The 20,371-nt window shown below is 38.9% G+C and overlaps 1 protein-coding gene across 1 annotated transcript in view; it reads right to left on the minus strand.

Moving 5' to 3' along the window:
* Window positions 1-20,371, minus strand: part of tmem178bb (transmembrane protein 178Bb) — a 62,215-nt gene that overhangs the window by 15,762 nt on the left and 26,082 nt on the right. Inside the window, exon 2 of the mRNA XM_030781751.1 lies at window positions 14,283-14,396. Within this exon, the coding sequence (XP_030637611.1) occupies window positions 14,283-14,396 (114 nt within the window). The remainder of the gene's footprint in view (window positions 1-14,282; window positions 14,397-20,371) is intronic.

Genomic DNA, 20,371 nt, shown 5'->3' on the forward strand with positions numbered 1-20,371 from the left:
ATGACCTTGGACATCCCCAACTGTTCTCTGGTCAGCACAGGTCCAGTCGAGCTACAGTGGAGACTAAAAGTCACCCATATGGACTGTGCTGATAAGAATATAGTCAGAGAGACGCAGATTCTCGTCAAACACCAGTAACAAAATAGAAACAGAGCTGGATGAACGAAAAGAGCATTTACATTTCAGAGAGCAGATGAATCTGTAAGACGTCTCGCCAAGCGCACTGAACGCTCTGTTAACATCTGGCATTTAGAGTCTTTCCTGCTGTCTCAACTAAGTATGTTGAACTCATTTTTTCCAATTGTGAGTTTTTGTATCACTTTTTCGAGAGGCCGGATCTAACTGCTCTACCCCGAGGAAGCAAAATGTAGGGCCAAAAGACCAGGGGCTTGGTTTACTCTCAGATGCAGCAGTGACTGTGGGTAAATAAAAGCTGTGGTTTAACAATGTACACAAGCTCTCGTTCTCCGTGCATGCATTATGCAGGTGACCATTAAAATCCTGTCTTTGGTTTGGGTCATTTCCCAGAGCCTGGAGAATAGTCCTCGTCTGCCTGAAAATAAACTGATGACAATCATACATACTTTACCCTTTATGCCATGGTGAGTGGTGGGCTCTCCGAATATAATCTCACATGTCAGTGGCCTACATTAAGCAATCATAATCTGTAATCCTCAGACAGCTTCCTGACAACTATAATGTTCAAACAATGCTGTTGTGATGAAGTGTAATTTTGTGGCTATAGAGAAAATGCACTGACATAGTATTTGTGGCTTATTCAAGTTCTAGTGCGGTTACTGCTACCAGTTCAGAGGTTGAAGAGGCTTTGTTGACAGAATAAACAACAGTAATATGTGTTTGTCCATTAACACCTCCATGTACCACATATTCTACTCTCCCCTCAGATGAACCTACCCATGGCAGAAATTTTTAGTGAATCATCATATCAGAGACACTGGTGCAGTATTACCCAAAGCAACTGTTTCCACATATTTGTATCGCAAATTATTGACAGTGAGATTGCAATCAACAGCGTGTGCATGCCCTCATTAGTTTACTTTGGCTTATGAAGACAAAAATCAAGAAAAAAAATGAAAATGCCTTTAAGCACAAGCCTACACATTAACTGAAATGTCTCATGCAGACAATGAAAATAAATAAGGATGTGGGTATAACACATCTGACAAACATAACCATCTCCCTTCTCCCACCATCCTTTATCCAATTCAGTTCCAGTTTCTCCGTGGATGCAGACTGGTATTCCTATGTGAAGGTCTGGTAGGCTGGAGGCCCAAGCTTTGCCATCAATCAATATAACTTTACATTTGTATACTGATATCAGGCCATGTTATCTGTTCACCTCCAGAAACTCCCTTGGCAAAACGAAAATGCAACACTCACAATGACCTTGCAGAGATAATGATTGAGAGATTCAGCGGTTTCAGCTGCCAAGACTGTATGACTTAGGCATAACATTTAAGCTATATCCAGCCATAGAGTCCTTGTTATTCCCCCTTCACAAAACTCTGTCTAAGACTGGGTTTTTCTAGTTAATCCAAGTTTAGGGGAGAGGAGGATATAATTTTCCTGATATTAGAGAGCTGTTCAACTAAAAGTTCATAAATGATTAAATCAGACCTTACTCCTAGGACCATTTATCTGATTTCTTCCCAGTGTGGTCAGAATCAGTATCAGGATTAGAATCAGCAATAATTTATAGCATTAAACTAATTGGGAAACAACTTCAAAAGTGCGATCGGCATGGCATCTCCCCCTTCGTTTCTTATTGTACACAGTTCTCAGCATTAGGCAGGGTGACTTTTCTTAAAGGATAGTACGGACCTCATTTGCCAGCACTTATAGTTACAAAAGGGTCAGAACTGCGGTTCAGAACTCCAAATTGGTAATTGGTTAGCGTTGTGTATTTCTGCCTCTGCCAAAAGCTTATTTAATAAACTAAACTAATTATTCACTACATTTAAACAAAATAGAAAAGAAAGAAAAGTGTGATAAACTTGCAATTGTGCAATATTGTTATCTATCTATCTATCTATCTATCTATCTATCTATCTATCTATCTATCTATCTATCACTTCTTTTGATCTTAGTGCAAGCTGATATGCCATAATGCAAGGGTAAGGGCATCAAAGCTCCTTTGATGTGTGGTGATATGCTGTACAGTACCAAACCAATATCGATATGCTATGCAATACCAATCCAATACTGAATCATGCTGTACTGAAAAATGTTTACTTCAGAGCAATAAGAGCAGCTATCCACAGAATCATTTTTCAGCTGTATAACTTTGTGGAATACCTAACACTAAGAATCTTACGAGGGTCTATGGCTTCCAGACTAAAGATAGTAGAATTGTAATGAGTATTTATGTCAGATTAAGTGCTGTGTTTAGGTGGGTGCACTGAGCACTCCTTTAAACTTAAGCACATTGCATTTCAAGGCACGCTTACTGAGAGCATTTGCTGGAAACTGGATTTGATATAATGACAGTAAACAGAGCAGTATTACAAAATGCTGTGGTGTGAAATTCTTTGTGGCAGCCTGTCAAAGCAGCCTAATGTACCTCCTCTTTCCTAAAGTCTAAATTACTTTGGGATTTATTTGGGAGCCAGTGGACAGTGGCTGGATGATGTGACTAACCAGATTACTGTGGAACTCTCTAGTGGAGGACGAATCCCTGAGAATGGTAGGAACACAGGAGAAAATACAATCTGCTCTTTATGAATTAGTCCAGCCAGGCCACAGAAAATAACTGTGGGGTTTTTGCGAGGTGGGGGTGAGCTTGAAAGGGGAGAAGAAAAATTCTTCAAAGCTAACAACACCACATGCAGGAAGTCCGCTCAATCTGAGATACAACTTTCTGACAAAAATGTCTGTAAGCCTTATTGGAAATGCCTTACATTCCAAATACCTTTCATATGTGGACTTGAAAAAGTCTGAAAACACAATGTTCACATCATGCCTAGTACTAAAAATTTTTTTGACATTGTTTGGGCCACTTGGATGGCTTGGCTGGCTGTCGGAATGAACAAAATTGGGAGAGCTGGACAAGGTTCTCTATTTATCTTTATGCTTTAGCAACTCCTAGCTCCAATAAGGTGGCTGCACACTTGCAGATGAACCTGGAGGAAAGCATGGACTTCAAATCACTGTGTGACTGCACTGCTCCCATGGTGATGCTTGTAAGGTGGGCAGGTGAAAGGAAGCAGTGGCTGACTTTGTGTGTGTCAGAGAGCGCATGCACTGGCCTTCAGACTCCTGTACTGATGTAGGGCTTGTGCTGTGGCAGAGACTTGCAATAGAACAGGGAACAAGTTCAAGTTGGGTGCATATGAGCAGCAAATACACAGCTGCACCAAGTGGATAAACATACCAATTATGTTTAAACTTCACTGCCCAGCTTGGATTCTGATTCAGATGGATGGAAGCGGTTATAGCTAGCATGTTTTCCAGTAAGTGCAGCCAGTAACATCTGTGCAATTCAGAAGTGGATCTACATATTCACTGGTTTCTTCCGAAGAGAAACCTGGCACTCATATCCATTATTACAGTTCTATCCACTAGTCAAGTCTCATGAAAGAGCAGATGAAAGGAAAGCATTAGTAATTTGGAGAAAGTGGGCCAGTGCCATCCTAGTTATTAATAACCTTGATGGATGAGGGGAAGGCCTTGGGCACAATGGGCCCACCTAGGACAAAACAACATCATCGAAGGGATCAGCTAAGGAGAAGCTACACTGTGCCATCAAAATGTATCTTAATTTTATACTTCCCCACATCATAATAAGTTGATGAAATAATGACATGCTTGTTATACTGATGCCCACTGATGTTCACTTCAGTAGGCTGAGCTATCTGATCATCTGTGATATACACAGTTGATGTAATTTCCAGCTAGTCAAGATTAACCTTGCACTGAGAGTAGCGATATAAAGGCTTCATTAAAATCAAACCACATATGGTACATCATATTAATCATTTGGTAATATGTGTAACCTCTCTCTCTCTCTATATATATATATATATCCCAGGTATCATCTTGAGATTATAAGATTATAGTGAACATTTAAAGAGAATAATTAATAGAAGAATCAAAGGAATTTCACAGCCCATAAGTTACTCTATAGTGCAGTGTGTAGCAAGAAGTATTGTTTGTATATTCTACTCTCCCTACTTTAAAAGGACCGCCAATGTTGGGATGCTGAGCCAACATATGGCAATGCTCCAAACCCAATTGCTTTACTTACACACACACACACACACACACACACACACACACACACACACACACAAACACAGATTTGCATTTCTGTCCATCCCAGGGACATAGCACCTGTCTGCTCTCTGTGAGAGAGGGGGAGAGATGTGGGAAAGAAGGGTTACAGTCAGAATTTTATCTTCAGTGGGAACTACTGAGCAGAATATGCTGAAATGTCAGTGTTCTATTGTGTTTAAGTAGTCTTCCTTTCAAGGAGGCTGTGGACATCAGATCTCTGCAAAGCAATCCACCATAATTTATCTCTCTTGGCATCAAATGAATTTAAAATTCAGAATTCAAAATTCTTTTGCCATTTTTAAGAGATGCACCAGCCCTTGGCTAAAGTCTAAGCATAATGTATTTGAAATGATGGAGGAAGCATAATTTCAGAGACCTGTTATAAATGTGAATGGTTAAAGATATGAAACGCTCCCTGCTTTCATATTCAAGCTATCATGAGGATCCCCATATACTCAAAGGTACCATCATCTGAGGAATTTCATATAAAACTTATAATGCATCGTCAAAAATGTATAAAGCAACCAAAACTTATAAAGCATCATCATCATCATCATCATCCAAAAAAAAGTGTAACTGCTGCATATCAGCCAGTATGCACTCATTTACATTTACTGGGATGTTGTTAACATCAAATCGTTATATGTGTAAATTTATGTGTATACATGCATTTATTTGCATCAACATTCATGGCATACTTGAATTTGAAGGTCATTCAGTTAAGGTCAGTTAAGCAATAAAATTAAATTAGTTACTTGTCAAAGAGAGGAACCACAAAGAAGAACATCTTTCTTTGAAGACTTTCATAGAGCTCCATAGGGTGTTTTAGTGTGTTTCCTGGAGAAATATGGATGAAAAGCAGAGCTCAAGTAGGGCTTGTCTCTCACCATGTTTTTTTGTCCAGAATGGATTCTGGGACCAGTGATTCATACAGCTCTAACTATATGTACGGGAAATAAAGAGATATTCATGCTCATTCATTTAGGACAACTTCGGGGAGAGAGGAAGAGAAGAAAGCTATTTTTTCTGTTGAAGGAAAAGCTCACACACTGAAAAAAGGGATTATCCAAACAGACAAATATAGAGCCGCATCGAGTGGATTAACAAACCGATTATGTTTAAAATTTGCTGCCAAGCTTGCATATGAATTCAGAGAGATTGAAGCACTTTTTAGCTTGCACGTTTTTCATTAAGTGCAGCTAGTAATATTTGTGCAATTCAAAACTGCATGTTTTGTTTGAGGGAAACCAATAATTGAGCATTCTACCATTTTCTGGAAAATTACAACAGAAAAAAAAAACAACCGTACAGTTGTAACTTCACAAATATGTCATTTTTTTTAAAAATTGTACAAGACATAGTCTGAAGGTCATACTGACCAAGGTCAATCTTTAGTTCAGAAAAAGAATGGTCTAAAAAGTAAAGGAATATCTCAAGTATTTTTGCATGCGAAGCACAACATAGCAAGCCTATCGAGACGACAAAGTATGATTTTCTCCTAACACTGAAGTCCAGTTATGCTTTGCCTTGGGAAAGAAAAGGACAATCTGGGATATAAAGTCAAATTTATTACAGTGCTCTGACATAATGCTGCATTTCCAAATTTTCCTCATGAATCCCAAGACTGTATTCTCTCACTTTAAAGATTAAATGCATGAGGAACCTCACTGACCTAGCAAGAGCTAAAACCATCACTGATTCTCAAATGCATAAATTGTGGATGGAATATTAGGCATCCATCATTAAGCTGCTCCCACTGAAGCGCTAAATGAATTTAGAGAGCCATGGAAGCAGTTGAGTGATTCGGCTGTTCCAGAGAGGTCTGCGTGGACACCGATGCCAAAATCCAACAGAGGCTTGCTTCACTTTCCTCAGGGGAGAGAGACACTTAAGTCTGGCACGTAGAGAGCACTTACATTCTTCTCCTTTTATTGTTATCTTTAAAAAAGCAAACAGCTTCATCTTTAAATTGAAAACCTAGAAAGTCAAAAATTTCCAGTCATCGATTTGAAGTTGCATTCAGTTATTCAGAGGTAACAAACTAGTAGCTTCACAGCATTTTGAGGTTTTGGAAGGTTTTCTGTCATGATGCAAATGAGAACAGCGGGAAGAGCTGGGTCCACAACCTGACCTCGTTTGGTCACGTTATTTACTCTTTGTATTGAGTAGATGAATACTGGCTTCATTTAATCTGGAAATACAGAGGAGCACAGCAGGATCCCATGCTGGTGAGTCACCACACATTCACAATGAAAGAAGAGAATAAAAAGACAAACATGAATTGCCCCTTGGGGTGTATCCTCAGTGAAACACTGTAGATACACATTGTACTGACACAAATATCTGAATACATCCTCCCCTAAGATCCTTAAATGAAAAAGAAAGGGATTTTATTGGTTTGAAAATCAAAACCTTCACCTGTAGGAAGCAAGACCAGAGCAAAACTCTATCTCGTATTATTTGAACATATTCAAATAGGCTGTGATATTTGTTTTGTGCAATGACTCTGGTTGCTACTCATGTTAACACTGCTGAACAGTCATCACAGTGTAAAAAAGAATCAATACAGCTCTAGCTGTAATTTTGAGGATTAAGGACAAGCAGTAACTTTAGGGCATGAAGACCAAGTTACTGAAAGAGATGAACTGCGATATCCAGGAGACAGTGATTTCAGACATCTGGGAATAGCAAAATTAAACAAAAACAAAAACAGCCAATAAACACATGTACAACTAGAATTCATATCACTTAAAATGAACCGATTCTCTGTGCCATATCTTACCCAGGGTGAATGTTAATTACTTTAACTACTGCATTATTTTATTTAAACTTTAAATCAGTAGAATTGGGATTAACCTCAAAGGTTCATAAATGCCTTTTGCATTGTTGCTCACTTGATTCTGCCCATTGATGGCTCATGGTAGACATAACAGCCTGTATTCATAAGCCTGTTTTCTCTTGACAGTTCATTTCATTGATGATCTCATACCACTGCCTCTTGCTTGAGATGTCCTTGTGCCTGGTGGGCCAGCAAACCAACTGCTCTTTGCTCTGTAGACAGATTATGGTCCCTCCAGGCATGCCATTCGTACAAAGTCAAACCAAAAGGGATTCTGGCTAATCTGGAAGACCCTGCATGCATGTGTGTAATGAGTCATATCGATCCATGGCTGCAAGCTTTGTGTTTCTTTTGGCTTTGGGTTTTTTTTCCTCCCCTTTGTCTCTGGCTAATTATGGTTGTTTGCTCTTCCCATCAAACATTCTCAAACAGGGGGACTAAAATCCTACAGATTTTTTTTTTTTTTAGGCTTAGAGTACAAAAAGGGACACATGCTGGTCAAATATTGTTCCTGTAATTAATATGAGAACAAAAAATTGTCAGTTTTACAACTATATGGCAAAATGTATGCTTGAAATTTCACCACAAAGGAATATTTGTTAGAATAAGGTAACAAAGCGACTAAAGTGATTCTCCCCAATAAAAGTGACCTTGTCTCACAAGCACTACCAAGATATTTCTCCACATTGGCCAGGATTTTGGTGTTTCCTTACACAAAGAGATAGCTATCCCATAAGTGGGCAACAAATACCTATTTTACTTCATCTAATAGCTTAACTTCTTTCTCTCCCAGAACCACCCCTAGCCACTTGAAGAAAAACAGAAGAACCTTAATACATGAATCGAATTCTCTCCAGAGATCAATCTTAGAGGGAGAGTGAGTACAATATCACACTAATAGCTTTGTTTCTATGCATCTTTCTCATTTTAGCTGATGAGACAGGATGAAATATCTGTGCTCGAGTACTGGAGAAGAGCACAGTGGAGTTGTCACTGAGACGTCAGGGTCACTAATTATCACAGAGCAAAAAAGACTGTAGACATGACATAAAAGGTGCAACACACCAAAGCAAAATTTGCCTTGTTTCCTTTAGGGAAGTATCATGGTTAAGTAATGTCAAAATGCTACATGACTGTAGAGAGATTTCTCCAAGCTCTCCTCCAGCTCAGTGTACTCTGGCTGCTTTGTGCCACCTCAATTTGATAAGACCATTTCTGACTGTCATAATATATCAGTGTCAAAACCAACAGAAATATCTTGTTCAATGAAAATGACATCAGCAAATTTCTCAATGCATAATGCAGAATTAAAATTAACCATAAATTAATCAAGAATATCTATATTTTCTGCACATGATTTCAAAATGATATTCTTTCCTATTACCATATTAATCAAAGATAGAGTAAATACATACACAGCACGAAAGCTATCAATCTGGAAGTTGCATAAATCACTCCCTCCCACCCAGATACAATCTGATTAAAACGGTGAGTGTTAATTACGTTCCACATGCCATCTCCTCAGAGGATCACACTACAGAGTAGAAGGACTAAATTACAGCTTAGAATGCTGTCATTAAAGATGGGTGTTCTCAATTACAATGCTATCTAATCCTGTTTGGGAGGGCTTTGCAGCTGCTTTCCTAAAGGTAAGGCCAACAATTGATCTGTTATCATAAAGTAATTGCCTTATACCAATAATACTGGCATCAATTCTTATGAGCTGACAAAATGACATCAGTGTGATTGTAGTTTGCGTAAAAAGGCCAGCCAAATCTCATTCCAGTGTGAGGTGATGGTCACTGCTCTTGCCCTTTGCAGAACTTTTAATTGTCCCCTACTTTCAAGGGCTAAACGGCTAATTGTTAAATTAATGGCCCCAGCTAACACTAATGGAGCTAGCTGAGTCTGTGATTTCTGTCCTGCTTTTGCAAGTGTAGCTAATGTGTTACGACAGACTCAGGGGAACAGGGTATATCTACAAGCTTCTCTAACACAGTGACACCACACCTGCTATATAGGTTCTTCAGCTTGTCACTGATACCAAAATTGCTGCTCCAAAGTTTTCCAGAGAGAGAATTCAAAGCTTCGAGCTTCGAGCTTCGAGCCCTCACTAAAATATGTCTGAAATACTAAAAGAAAGACACAGAGAAAACAGTACATGTTCAGACACATACATGTTGTGCAGCAAGATTTGAGGGTTTAAGAATCTTTACTTTTCCACCAACAATAGACAAGCTGATGGCCCAGGGAACCATTCTTCTTATGTTGAGCAAATAGCAGCAACTGAGATCAATGCACTGAGATCTAGAGGATTTGGCATCCTGGGGAGCATTTAGCCAAGTCAAGCAACATAAAGTATTGCCTCAGATTATTTCTGTCATGTTCACTGACAGCTTTCTTGTGCACATTTTTGTGCTTTCTTTTGATGTTACAAAATCCCCAAAGCTGCTGTATTTAAACAACTAGGCCTGCTCTCTGTAAAATAAAATTCCCAGAAGCTCAGAGTTAGTTCAAATAAATAGGCACAAGCACCGGCCATGGCTCCAAACAAAAGATGGAGGCATATGTGAGTGAAGATAGTATGTTTTCTCATCTGTCTGATGTTTTGAGCATAATCGAAAAGTGTCTTCGTTTGTGACTGTATGGCTGCCACGGCCGCCTCCAAGGCTTTTGATTGACAGCAGCAAATGAGTATCATGAGTATCTCACAGTCTTTGAGGCTTGGTTGAAGTCATTCAAGAGTTCTTTCAAATACATATAGCAGCAATGAGAAATGTTCAAAACCTGCCTCTGCTCAATTTCACACTCTTCATGAAAGTCAAGCTTGAGCAGTTCTTCAAATACAACACAAAAAAGTGACTTGAAGTTAAGTGACACTTGAGCTATACATGTTCTGCACACCCTACCTTCATAATCCTCACAAAAATACTGAATTCTCCTATCCCTCCACACTACACAGTACCAAGACATGATATATATGAGCACCTGAAAAATCTTTTTTTTTCCTTAGATTGACTCATACCCTCAGTACCACTGGGGTAATTTCATACTAATGAATTCACGAAGAGCTGTGGTTTTGTTTTAGACTGCTTGTCTCCTGAAACTGATTAGGCTCTAATCAAGTTTTGCTCCCTAAGCAGACTTTTATTTTGCTATTCTTTTTTCCATTTTTATTTCTCTCATTTTGGCTTAAGTCGCAATGTGACAGGCCATACATCATGGCTCTTTGGTGTGCTACAGCATGGTGATGGTGATGGTAATATGGACAGTAACCGTTTCAGACTGACACCAGCCTGCCTGAGGAAGTGACCTTCCCAGCAGCCCCAGAATGCATTTGTCTTAATAGTCAAGTGAACACTGGCTGTATCAAATGACATCTGAGTGTGTATACACAGGGAGAATTTTTCACCTCCTAAATTCTAAATGACTGCTTGGAGATATGAAAAAAGACATTCAAAGTTGTTCAAAGGAATCCTTACTAAACAATGTAATCATTTAATCATGCCATAGCCCTTTCTTGTGCAGTTTGAGGAGAGTTTTAGTGATCTCTTAATAACAGGAAATGATTTCTGTGCTAAAATATCTAAACTGAGCTGTTGATCTGGCCTTTATCCCATATACTGTGCCAGTGTGTTCTTTCTTTTTCCCCTGTTTGTGTCCCTACTTACATGGATGGGGAGATTTGAAGTTAAAGGAGCTTTATCTTGTCATATGACAGGTAGATCTCTCTAGCGCAGTCAAGTGTGACCATGTGACAGTTTGAGGTCAGTCCATATCCTGTTTGCCCGTTAGCTGCCCTGGGCCTTGCTGCCACTTTTCATGGCGGTCTAAAACCACAGTCCAACCCTTCAGGACGACCTCTGACAAGACGATACCCTCTGAGGGGCACGCCTTCAGTGTAGCTTTACACATGGTTCTGCTCAGTGTGAACATTCAAAATGGCCATTCCATATCTTGTCTGACTGCTATACTGAAAACTGTTTTTTTTTCTGGTTTAGCACTGGAGGGGCCTGGGCTCTGTGCACATATCTTTTGGTGGGAGATGGAGGTTATGCCCTTTGGCAAGAACTGGAATTAAAATGAATTAATGGATTCCTGTTTCCCTTCGTTATTTAACAAAGAGAAAGAAAAAAAATCATAAGATCAGTTTAAAATTCCTGTGCAGTTTTGCATTCCACAGTGCTGGCTGTTTGCGTTTGGCTGTGGTACATCATATCAGGGAAATTTCATTTAAAATTTCATTTCATTTAAAAGTTTGCAGTAGTTGGTTGGAGGAAGCTTGCTAGTATGACCTGAGGTTCAATACGTTAAGTTCTCATGTGAGCTCAGTGGATCTTTTGAATATGTTATAATGCAACAGCAGCATACAATGAGCTGCAGTATAAAATAAACTGCATTCAAGGTTGTCTAGTTCTCTTCTCTCCTAATTCTCTTGTCCACCTCTCCTCATGTAAATATGTAATGCCAAGACAATGCCTATCTTGTGCACGGAAGGTCATGCATAAAACTGAATAGACCTACATTTCATTCTGCTTATCTTCACTTCCACGTGTTTCCTGTCTTAAGGACCACACAGTGTGTTTTACATGCTGCTGGTAATGGATGTATATTGTACCTAGTCTGGAGTGATCTCTTTCAGTCTGTTGCGTTGTGTTTATAGCCCGTTTCATACAAAGACTGCAGTGCAATCTGTTTCACAGGTTTAACAAAATAGATTAGAGGTAAAAGGGAAAAATACAACATTAAAAATCATAATAAAAGAACAGAGAATACCATCCATAGAATTCAACTGAATACAATATTAAAATGGCAAACCCTTTGCACATTTGATAAAATAAATAAAGGAGAAAAAAAGGAAAAGGTAAAACATTACTAAGATTGTTGCAATGGTCTCATTATATACTAGAGTGGAAGGAGTACATAAAGCTTCCTCTTATTAAAGTCAACATTTTCTGATGCGTACAGATCCCGAGACCAGGGCTCTAAAAGCACTTCTCTATATGTCTTTGTTGTAACTATTGGATTAACCAAGAACTTTGATTAATTTCAACTTTGTACAATGTAGTTATGTTTGGAGCACATATTCCCAAAGTGTTTCATATAGGCACAAATATGTCTTCACTTTTGTTATATTTTGTGAATTACAGAACTTTGATGTTTCTAAAAAGATTGTTTCCTAATCAGGTAAAAGTAGGGTTTGATGGTACCTTAACTTTCTGAATGGTTAGTTAAAGTTCTACTTTTGTATGTATCCTCCCTTCAAAATGAAAGGACCATTTCAAAGCTATTGTGGAAAGTTTTCTAAGTTAGCATGCTCACTGATCTCCTGAAAGGATTTTGCCCGTGGAACCTACTGACCCTGACCCCCACAAAATTCAAACCACAGTTATGCTATAACTATAATGTAATGTGCTTCCTTGTATTTTTAACTAAACCTTTTAAAAAAAAAATAAGTACTCACTGGTAATAGTTGTCAGCTCAGGAGAGATGTTTATAGTTTACTGTTTATTGTTTATAGGATCCCCATTAGCTGAGCCATACAGCCTCACTACTCTTCCTGGGGTCCGAAACGTAAACTTTGAAAATGTTGCACTGCATATTTTGTGCAGGTGTATCCTATGAGATATATGGTAGCAATTCAGCAGTTTGAGAACAGCATGCATCTCAACACCAAATGTAAATGAAGAAATGTGTTAGATTCTTTAGGGTGAAGAACATTAGTATATATACAAGATCTCTGCACAGATGACAAGTTAGGACATATGAAGACAGCATAATATGGTGCAGCTAACATGGCCGATACAGTGAGGTTGCGTTCACTGCGTAGATGGTATTTAAACCACCCACGCAAGGTCTTTCCACACAATCATTTTTAAATGAAAGGTTTCACAACACTTCCCTGAAACTGCATTGCATTTTGACAGTTCTGTCATCAAACCTGTAATATGTAGGTCCAAAGGGTGCAACACTGATGTAAAAGCCATGAAGCAAATATACTCACATTTCTTTAACTGGAGCTTTCAACTAAATTAAAATTTATTGACTTTAAATAATCAAAAATACATTAAAAATATCTTGAAATAACTTAAAGGACATACTGTTTCCAAAAAAGCATACCTAACTGACATTAAAAGGGAAGTTGACCTTATTGTGACTGTGCATATTTAGCCTTACTAATCAAGTGTGAGCATAGTTGAAGGTGACATTTCAGGCTAGCCCATAAACATGAATAGTAGAAACCTGATGAAATGATTGGTCAGTGGGTAGCAGTGAGCCCACCTCTCCACCATGCCCATTCTCACTCTTTATACACTATGAATATGTATAAATGGAAGGCCACATTTTAAAACAATATAAATTTATATATAAAGAGGAAAACTCCATTAGCCTTTGAGTCTCCATCAACCTAGATCTACGTAAGAGAAGTTTTCCTTTGGTCACATGCTAAATAAATGAGGCATCCAGTAATCTTTAATAGACTGTAATTACTAAATTGCATTTCTGGGATGACAGTGACATATGGTACTTTAAGTCATAATCTATTTATTTGGCATATGTTGCATGCAGAGTTAATTCCAACAGACCAGAATAACATTTTCTGATTGGGCAATAGAAGCTAATAATACAATGCAGTCTCATTTGTCTGCCTGTTATGATTTACAAAAGAACTACTAAACTTTACATTTTCTTTACTTCGTCCGACTTGAAACTACTTTACACATTTGGGTTAGATAAGGTCACACATAGCCTAAGGAGGTGTTAATCACTCTGATATAGAATCGCAATCTTGGTCAGAGTGCATGTGGAACTATTTGGGGAAATTAAAGGTCCTACAGTTAGATGCATGTTTCAGTGCATCCTGCAGTGGTCCCATAGCACAGCGCATGTTTAATGTTCTTTACTTTCGCGTGAGTAGGGACATTTACAGTGCTCTGAAAGATACAAAAGAGAATGACGCCTCAAAAGGATCTTGTCTTTGAGCAAGTAATGTGGTCGGGATGGAAAATATTTTACAATATGTGATCAGTGCTGACTGTGCAGTTCCCATACCTGTCAACAGCCACACCTAGATCACACCATGAGAGCCAGCCAGCAGAAAGGTACAGAGAGGCAAGAAAGAAAAAAACAACAAAGCTACGTCACTTACGCAGGGAGTGCCACTCATCCTGTCGGATGGTCTTTGTGATGTTGTAAGAGAGGTTCTTCGGTATTGAGGCTGAGGAGTAGTGGTACTTGATGTAAGAGCATCTCGCAATGGAACCTAGAAAAACATAAACAAACAACTGTAAGGGGACTACAATGGAAGAGTACATTTGAACGTCTTTATCTTGCAGTACACTTCATAAACTTAACTATTAAAATACTTTATGATAACAACCTGGATCTCTTGCAAACCATTTTGTCAGCTCCCTGAAAATCAGTTTATGGTAGAGTTTCTCACTTAATATAAATTTCTTGGAGTACTGGCATGTGTTCTGGTCTATGAGAGAATCCAAACACAGTGATTAGCGATTAGTTTACTGCAATGGATCCAATTCATAATGTGCAGAAGAACCAAGCCGTGGCAGTAAGTCACCATCAGTTTGATGAACTGCACAGTTCTGTCTCAGCAGTAAGCGCCCATTAAATGGGAGAAAATACACACAACAACTTTAATCAAAATTTTCTCAAGTACGTATCAAACACTGATTCGTGGCTTCCTCAGCATGACATAATGCAAACTGTGACAGTCATAAGGGCCTGTTCAAGTTCTCTTATTCAGTCTCTCATTCTGTCACAGTTGACAGAAAGCACCACTGCAACTGCACAGAAGTGCTGAAAGTGATGTCAGTGTTGCTTCATAGTAAGTTGAATAACGTAATTAGAAGAGATTATGGTCAATAATAGATATTTGTCATTCTGATGGAATGAAGCCTGTGTTCCAAACAGTACAAGCTCTGTAGTTATGGTGTATTAGTGCCTTAGAGATTCTGCTGTGCTCTGGGTTTCTCAGTGACAGTGGCCCTGCCACCCACACCTGCAAGAGTCTTTGATTTCATTATGCAGCTTTTGGCAAAACCTGAACAGACACCTCACAGTCTCTCTTGTCACATTCTTCCTTTCTGTCTTTCCTTCTGCGGCTTTTCCCTGCCTCAGCTCAACTCCCACAAATGTTGGCAGTCCCCAAAGCATGAGCAATGAGTTTGCTCTCTCTTTAAGGATCGCTTCTCTTCTCTTTTGCCATGATCACCACTCTTGAAATCTAACACTTAATAGGCTTTAAGACATGGCCATCAGTGTTGTGAACTCATACTTTTGTGCTTCCCACATGTGTGTGTGTGTGTGTGTGTGTGTGTGCGTGTGTGTGTCATACATAGATATAGATGGAAGACAGCAGCTTTCACCCTCACCCCTCCAGCACTCATTAATATGGCCAACACAGCAATACGCTCTCAGGCCTTGACGCTCAGACCATGTGAGCAAGACTAAGGTAATTGTGTGTTCACACACAACAGCCAGCAGTCGCTGCAGCACAACCATCTTAGACATCATTTCCTGTTCATTTGGCTGTCATGAAGACTGTACACTTGGGTCTCTTCTCATTCTGAGTAGCAATTTATAACTCAGCCCTCAGCAGTGAGTTTAATCGAACTCATCCTTCCAGGAACCTGGGTAATAGCCTAAAATCTATATAGCTAGCTAGGAAGTAATTCTGCCTCCTACAGTGACTAATCAATAATTAGTGAAAATGGACACCTAATAACAAACAAGGGAATAAGTGTTCCCATACTGAACTGTGGAATCATTTGCATACATACCTATCATCTGAATCACTATTGTCATAATACTTGTTTAAAGAATACAATTACCACAAGTTGACGTGCTTAGAATTCTTTGGATTGTCCAAAAAATACAACTAGGGAGGCCAAACTTGTCTTTGCAGGGAAATAGATCACAGCAGTCTTTTTAGATAGGCAGCAATAGGTGTCTTTCATCCAGTCTGATATGTTAGCTCACCACAATTTCACTCTTCTGTCTTTGTCTATGGCTCACTCTAGCCTTTGTAAGTCATCAACAAATATCTCCTATTACAGGCAGTATTGTAAGACAGATTGGGTTTAGTACTGGCTGTCCCAGCGGTATAAAAGCTGATCGGGGCTGAGGCTCAGAGTAAACCGTGACGATCACTCTTCCTCAGTGCTAGACAGCAGCATTCCTCAGTATGGATTTCCTGATAAACAACAAAGCCCTGCAGAGGTGGAGGGATTTCAAACAGGCCAGTAAAAGCTGAAGAGCTTGGTCATGGGGATCATAAGTGAGTCTGAGATGTCTGACTCTGAGGTGGACATGAGCCTGTAGTGTTTATGAAGTCACTCTTTATACATTGGTTTTTGGACAGTTGCATTCATGTGCTGTTAACGCTGCAACTGAATGCGTTAACTTTTGGTCTTTTAGTGTTTAAAATCGTTAAAAGGCCCTTCGTGACTTGTGAGTAGATGAGGCAGACGTGTAGAGATTCTGAGGGAAAGGTCGGAGTGAAAAATGAATTTTGAATGCTAAAGCACCTCACTTGCTCAATTTATGAAAATTAAAGATTTTTTTCAGAACGGCAAAGTTCTCAGCTAATAACAAATAGCCTGCACTCAGTAGTGGAACTTCTAGGTGCACTTTATTTCAAACATTCAGTTGAAACATATGGTGATACTACAAGGGTCATTTACAGAAAATTAACACATTGTCACCAAAGACAAATGATAGGTCAGGCCATTCATAAGTGTATGGTATCAATTTGAATGTGTACAGATTGTATTTGTGTCCGTTTAGGACTGCTAGAGACACAATTACTCAAAACACTGTATCCACTGAATAGTTGAACCATGGAGTCTTTGTCAAAAGTCTACCAACTTGTGTTTGTGTGTGCGTGCGTGTGTGTGTGTGTTTGACTGTGTGTGTTTTACACTTTATCTCCTACTAATGCTGGCAACTGAGAAATAATAGGACTTGATCTGAATGAACAAGGTGTTCATGTGGCCACAGCTATGGAATGGCACTAAGAAAAACAAAACTAATATTTCCGAGTAGTGAAATCAGAATTATTTTGGCAATGGAGAAAAGACAACAGAATTTCCACTGTGTTTTCTCCAAGCTTTGTGATGTGATCATGAGGTCCCCAGAAACAAGCCTGAAAAGCTGGATTGTTTTGGGGAAGTCAGAGTGCTACCATTCCTCTGTTCTAGTGCATGAGTGCATTTCACATTTCATTTCTCCTTTCTCCTGAAAGGTGGGTCTAATGCTTCCTCCTTCCTAATCACAAGGGCATTTTCATGTCCTTTTCTGGAGGATTAATCTCAGCGATTTTCCACAGTCCAGCCAACTGCTTAACCAAATGTGAAAATAAATGGATGATTTGCCACACTTTCACCTGCCTCCAAAATACAGTGCAACTGCACATTTGCGAAAATGATCATCCTTAAAGCCTTTCTTTATATTTCCACAGGATTCTTTGAAAAGGCAAAGCTTTGCCTATGGGATATTTTCTGTCTGTCCATTTGCAATGAAGTGCGAGTACCAGTTATAACACACCTTGGTCTGGTGTAATCACTGCAGTCTAGTGTGTCATTAACAGATGTTACCTCTAGATCGTAGGATAGAAAATTTATACCTTTGTCTCTGAAAAGAACGACAGTAGGGCTAGTTAGCAATCTGTCAAGTTGCTCAGAATGTACTATATATTGAGAGGTAAAACCTGTAAAAACAGTGCCTTGATTTTTGACTTTAGATCTGGATTGGTCCTAGCCAGCTTTACAGTGTTTTTATTGCATGTCACCATTAGCAGTTGATTCTTCATCCAACTTAAGCATCAAACTCAGTGAATAAGACAGGAATATTATTGAGTGAAACTGGAACCAGAATATTTCCAGGTGATGAATAATTAAACGTTAAGAAATGACTTCATTCAGCAATGTGTGACTGTTAATTGTATCAAGGGACCGGAACTATGCAGATGCTGTTATTAATTACAGTGGATCCATTAAAGTGTCCTCTCGGTTGTAGGGCAGAATCTATGGTAAAGCAGCAAAGCAGGGGGCAGTCTTCTCTTTAGATCAAAGGGACTGTTTTTATTATCCCACAACATTGTGATTCAGGTCACTCATCACTTTATCTTGTGGGAAGGGAGAAGTGTAGTTTACTATCACCGAATCCCAACAGCTGGGTACATGAGCCTGCAGTACCAGCAGTGAGAGAGAGTTTGCTTGTGTGGCATGGTTAAGTAAACCGAAACAGTCACCTTCAAAGATAATCAAATGTAAATAGGATGTTTGAATGTATTTTCTCATTATATTTGGTTTTGTTTGGCAGCTTTTTTTTTTTTTTTAGTAATTTAGTGCTATCTGATTGGGTTTTAATCAAGTTTACAGACTGTTGCTGGTGATTTTAATTATATCATTTATTGTATGGTAATTTCATTCTTTAACTAAGTAATAAATTGTTCACTTCTTCAGACTTTGATTACAGACTCTTCTCAGATAATCTTAAGGATATTCTCTAAAAAATGTATTAACTCAATTAACTCATTAAGTAATGCCATGCAAGTCATGGCTAGCTCCTCTTTGCTTAGTGATGCTAACATTTGGAGCTGTGGAGCATATTTTTGTAGAGTTTTGTAATGGATGGAGACTCAAAAATAGCAAACATATAGTAAAGCCACATGCTTGAAATCCCTGAAATAGTACATACAATTTTAATTGAGTTCAATAGAGTTGAATTATTATCTACTATCATATTAACTCATCCCTTGACTGCTTATTTCCATTTCTATTTTAGCACAAGTAGGTAAATGTAAAGGGAATTTATGAAAATCAACTTCAGAGTACGGTTTTTCTTTTTTTTTATCATCAATGAAACATTTACATTTTAAAAGAAAGTTGAAAGCTGCATATTAGAAATATCATTCTTATGGTTAATTTGTGCTAATATGCTACTCAGAGCTGTGATTCAGCTCTGCTATACAGCGCTGGCCTCAGACTGTGCAACAGTCTTAAAAGGCAAACCAACCTCTCAAATATATTCAAGCCTCAGGTACCGCGAGTCTACTCATCTAAATATTTATAAAAAGAGAGGGCACGCCCCCGCATGGAAATGACCCCTTTCAAATAATGTTATCAGTTGTGACGTCCTCCTCCTCTCCAAATGTTTACGTGAACAGGAGCAATTACACAATCGGGCCAAAGTCTCTCTTCGGGGTCACTGCAGGTGGCACCGACAAACAAAAACATCTACATACAACGCGTTCCCTCTGAGGCATCCTGTACGCTGCGTTTAGTTTTGTCAACATGAGGGACACAGGCGCCTTTGCAGTTTCTCACTTGCTTTTCAGTGTTGCATCTTTTCTAAGCACTATGCTACCGAGTGATGTAACATTTGAAAAGCGTATATGTGTTTTTTGTACTGGGGATTTTATTTTCTGTCTTATTTGTGTATTTTTTCAAGTACAATCTAAACAGTAGTGTCCTATTCATCACAAAGATGACTGAACATATCAGCCTCCAACTGTGGAGAAAGAATGGCTCTCGCCAGGCTGAGAAGACCTGGCACCTACCGACTGCAGACAGGAAGACTCACACAATTACACTTTTTCTACTTGGGAGCATCAGATCTTTTATTTTGCTCTGACCTATCCACTTGTGAATATTTTGTATAATAGTTACACCTCAACCCAAGAGTGCTGCGCATACAGAAAGTGAGGGCTTTATACATTTTAGTGATGTAGGTGCGCACAATGCAGAAACGCTGGCCGGAAACAAGGACTGATCTGAAGTCAGAGCGGTATGATGCTTTCAATATCTCTTCCCATCAGTCACCCTGCCTGTCTCTGCAATGCAACTGTACTCTATTTTCACTCTGTTCTCTCTCCTGTCCAAAGGAATGGATTAACTCCCCCGCTAGTCCCTTTGGGGCCTACATTATGCATATATAATCTTATATGGAAAATGAAGAGCCATGTTATGTGCAGTATAGGTGTTTACATATCTGTAACATTAAATATTCAGCTATTCAATAATGCATACATAACAGATTTGCTTTGTTTAGTCTTTAGATGATGACTATGCAGAACAGATAATGGTCATGTTGGGCATTCTACAGGCTATCTACAGAGTAAATCACTAAAACGGACAGGCCTCTGCTCAAACTTCTTTCAGATAGCTGTTGCCAATGCCTGTTTTAGAAATGGAATATGAATTTACACACTTGGTC

This window comes from Chanos chanos, chromosome 1, assembly GCF_902362185.1.
Source record: "Chanos chanos chromosome 1, fChaCha1.1, whole genome shotgun sequence".
Classification (NCBI taxonomy): Eukaryota; Metazoa; Chordata; class Actinopteri; order Gonorynchiformes; family Chanidae; genus Chanos; species Chanos chanos.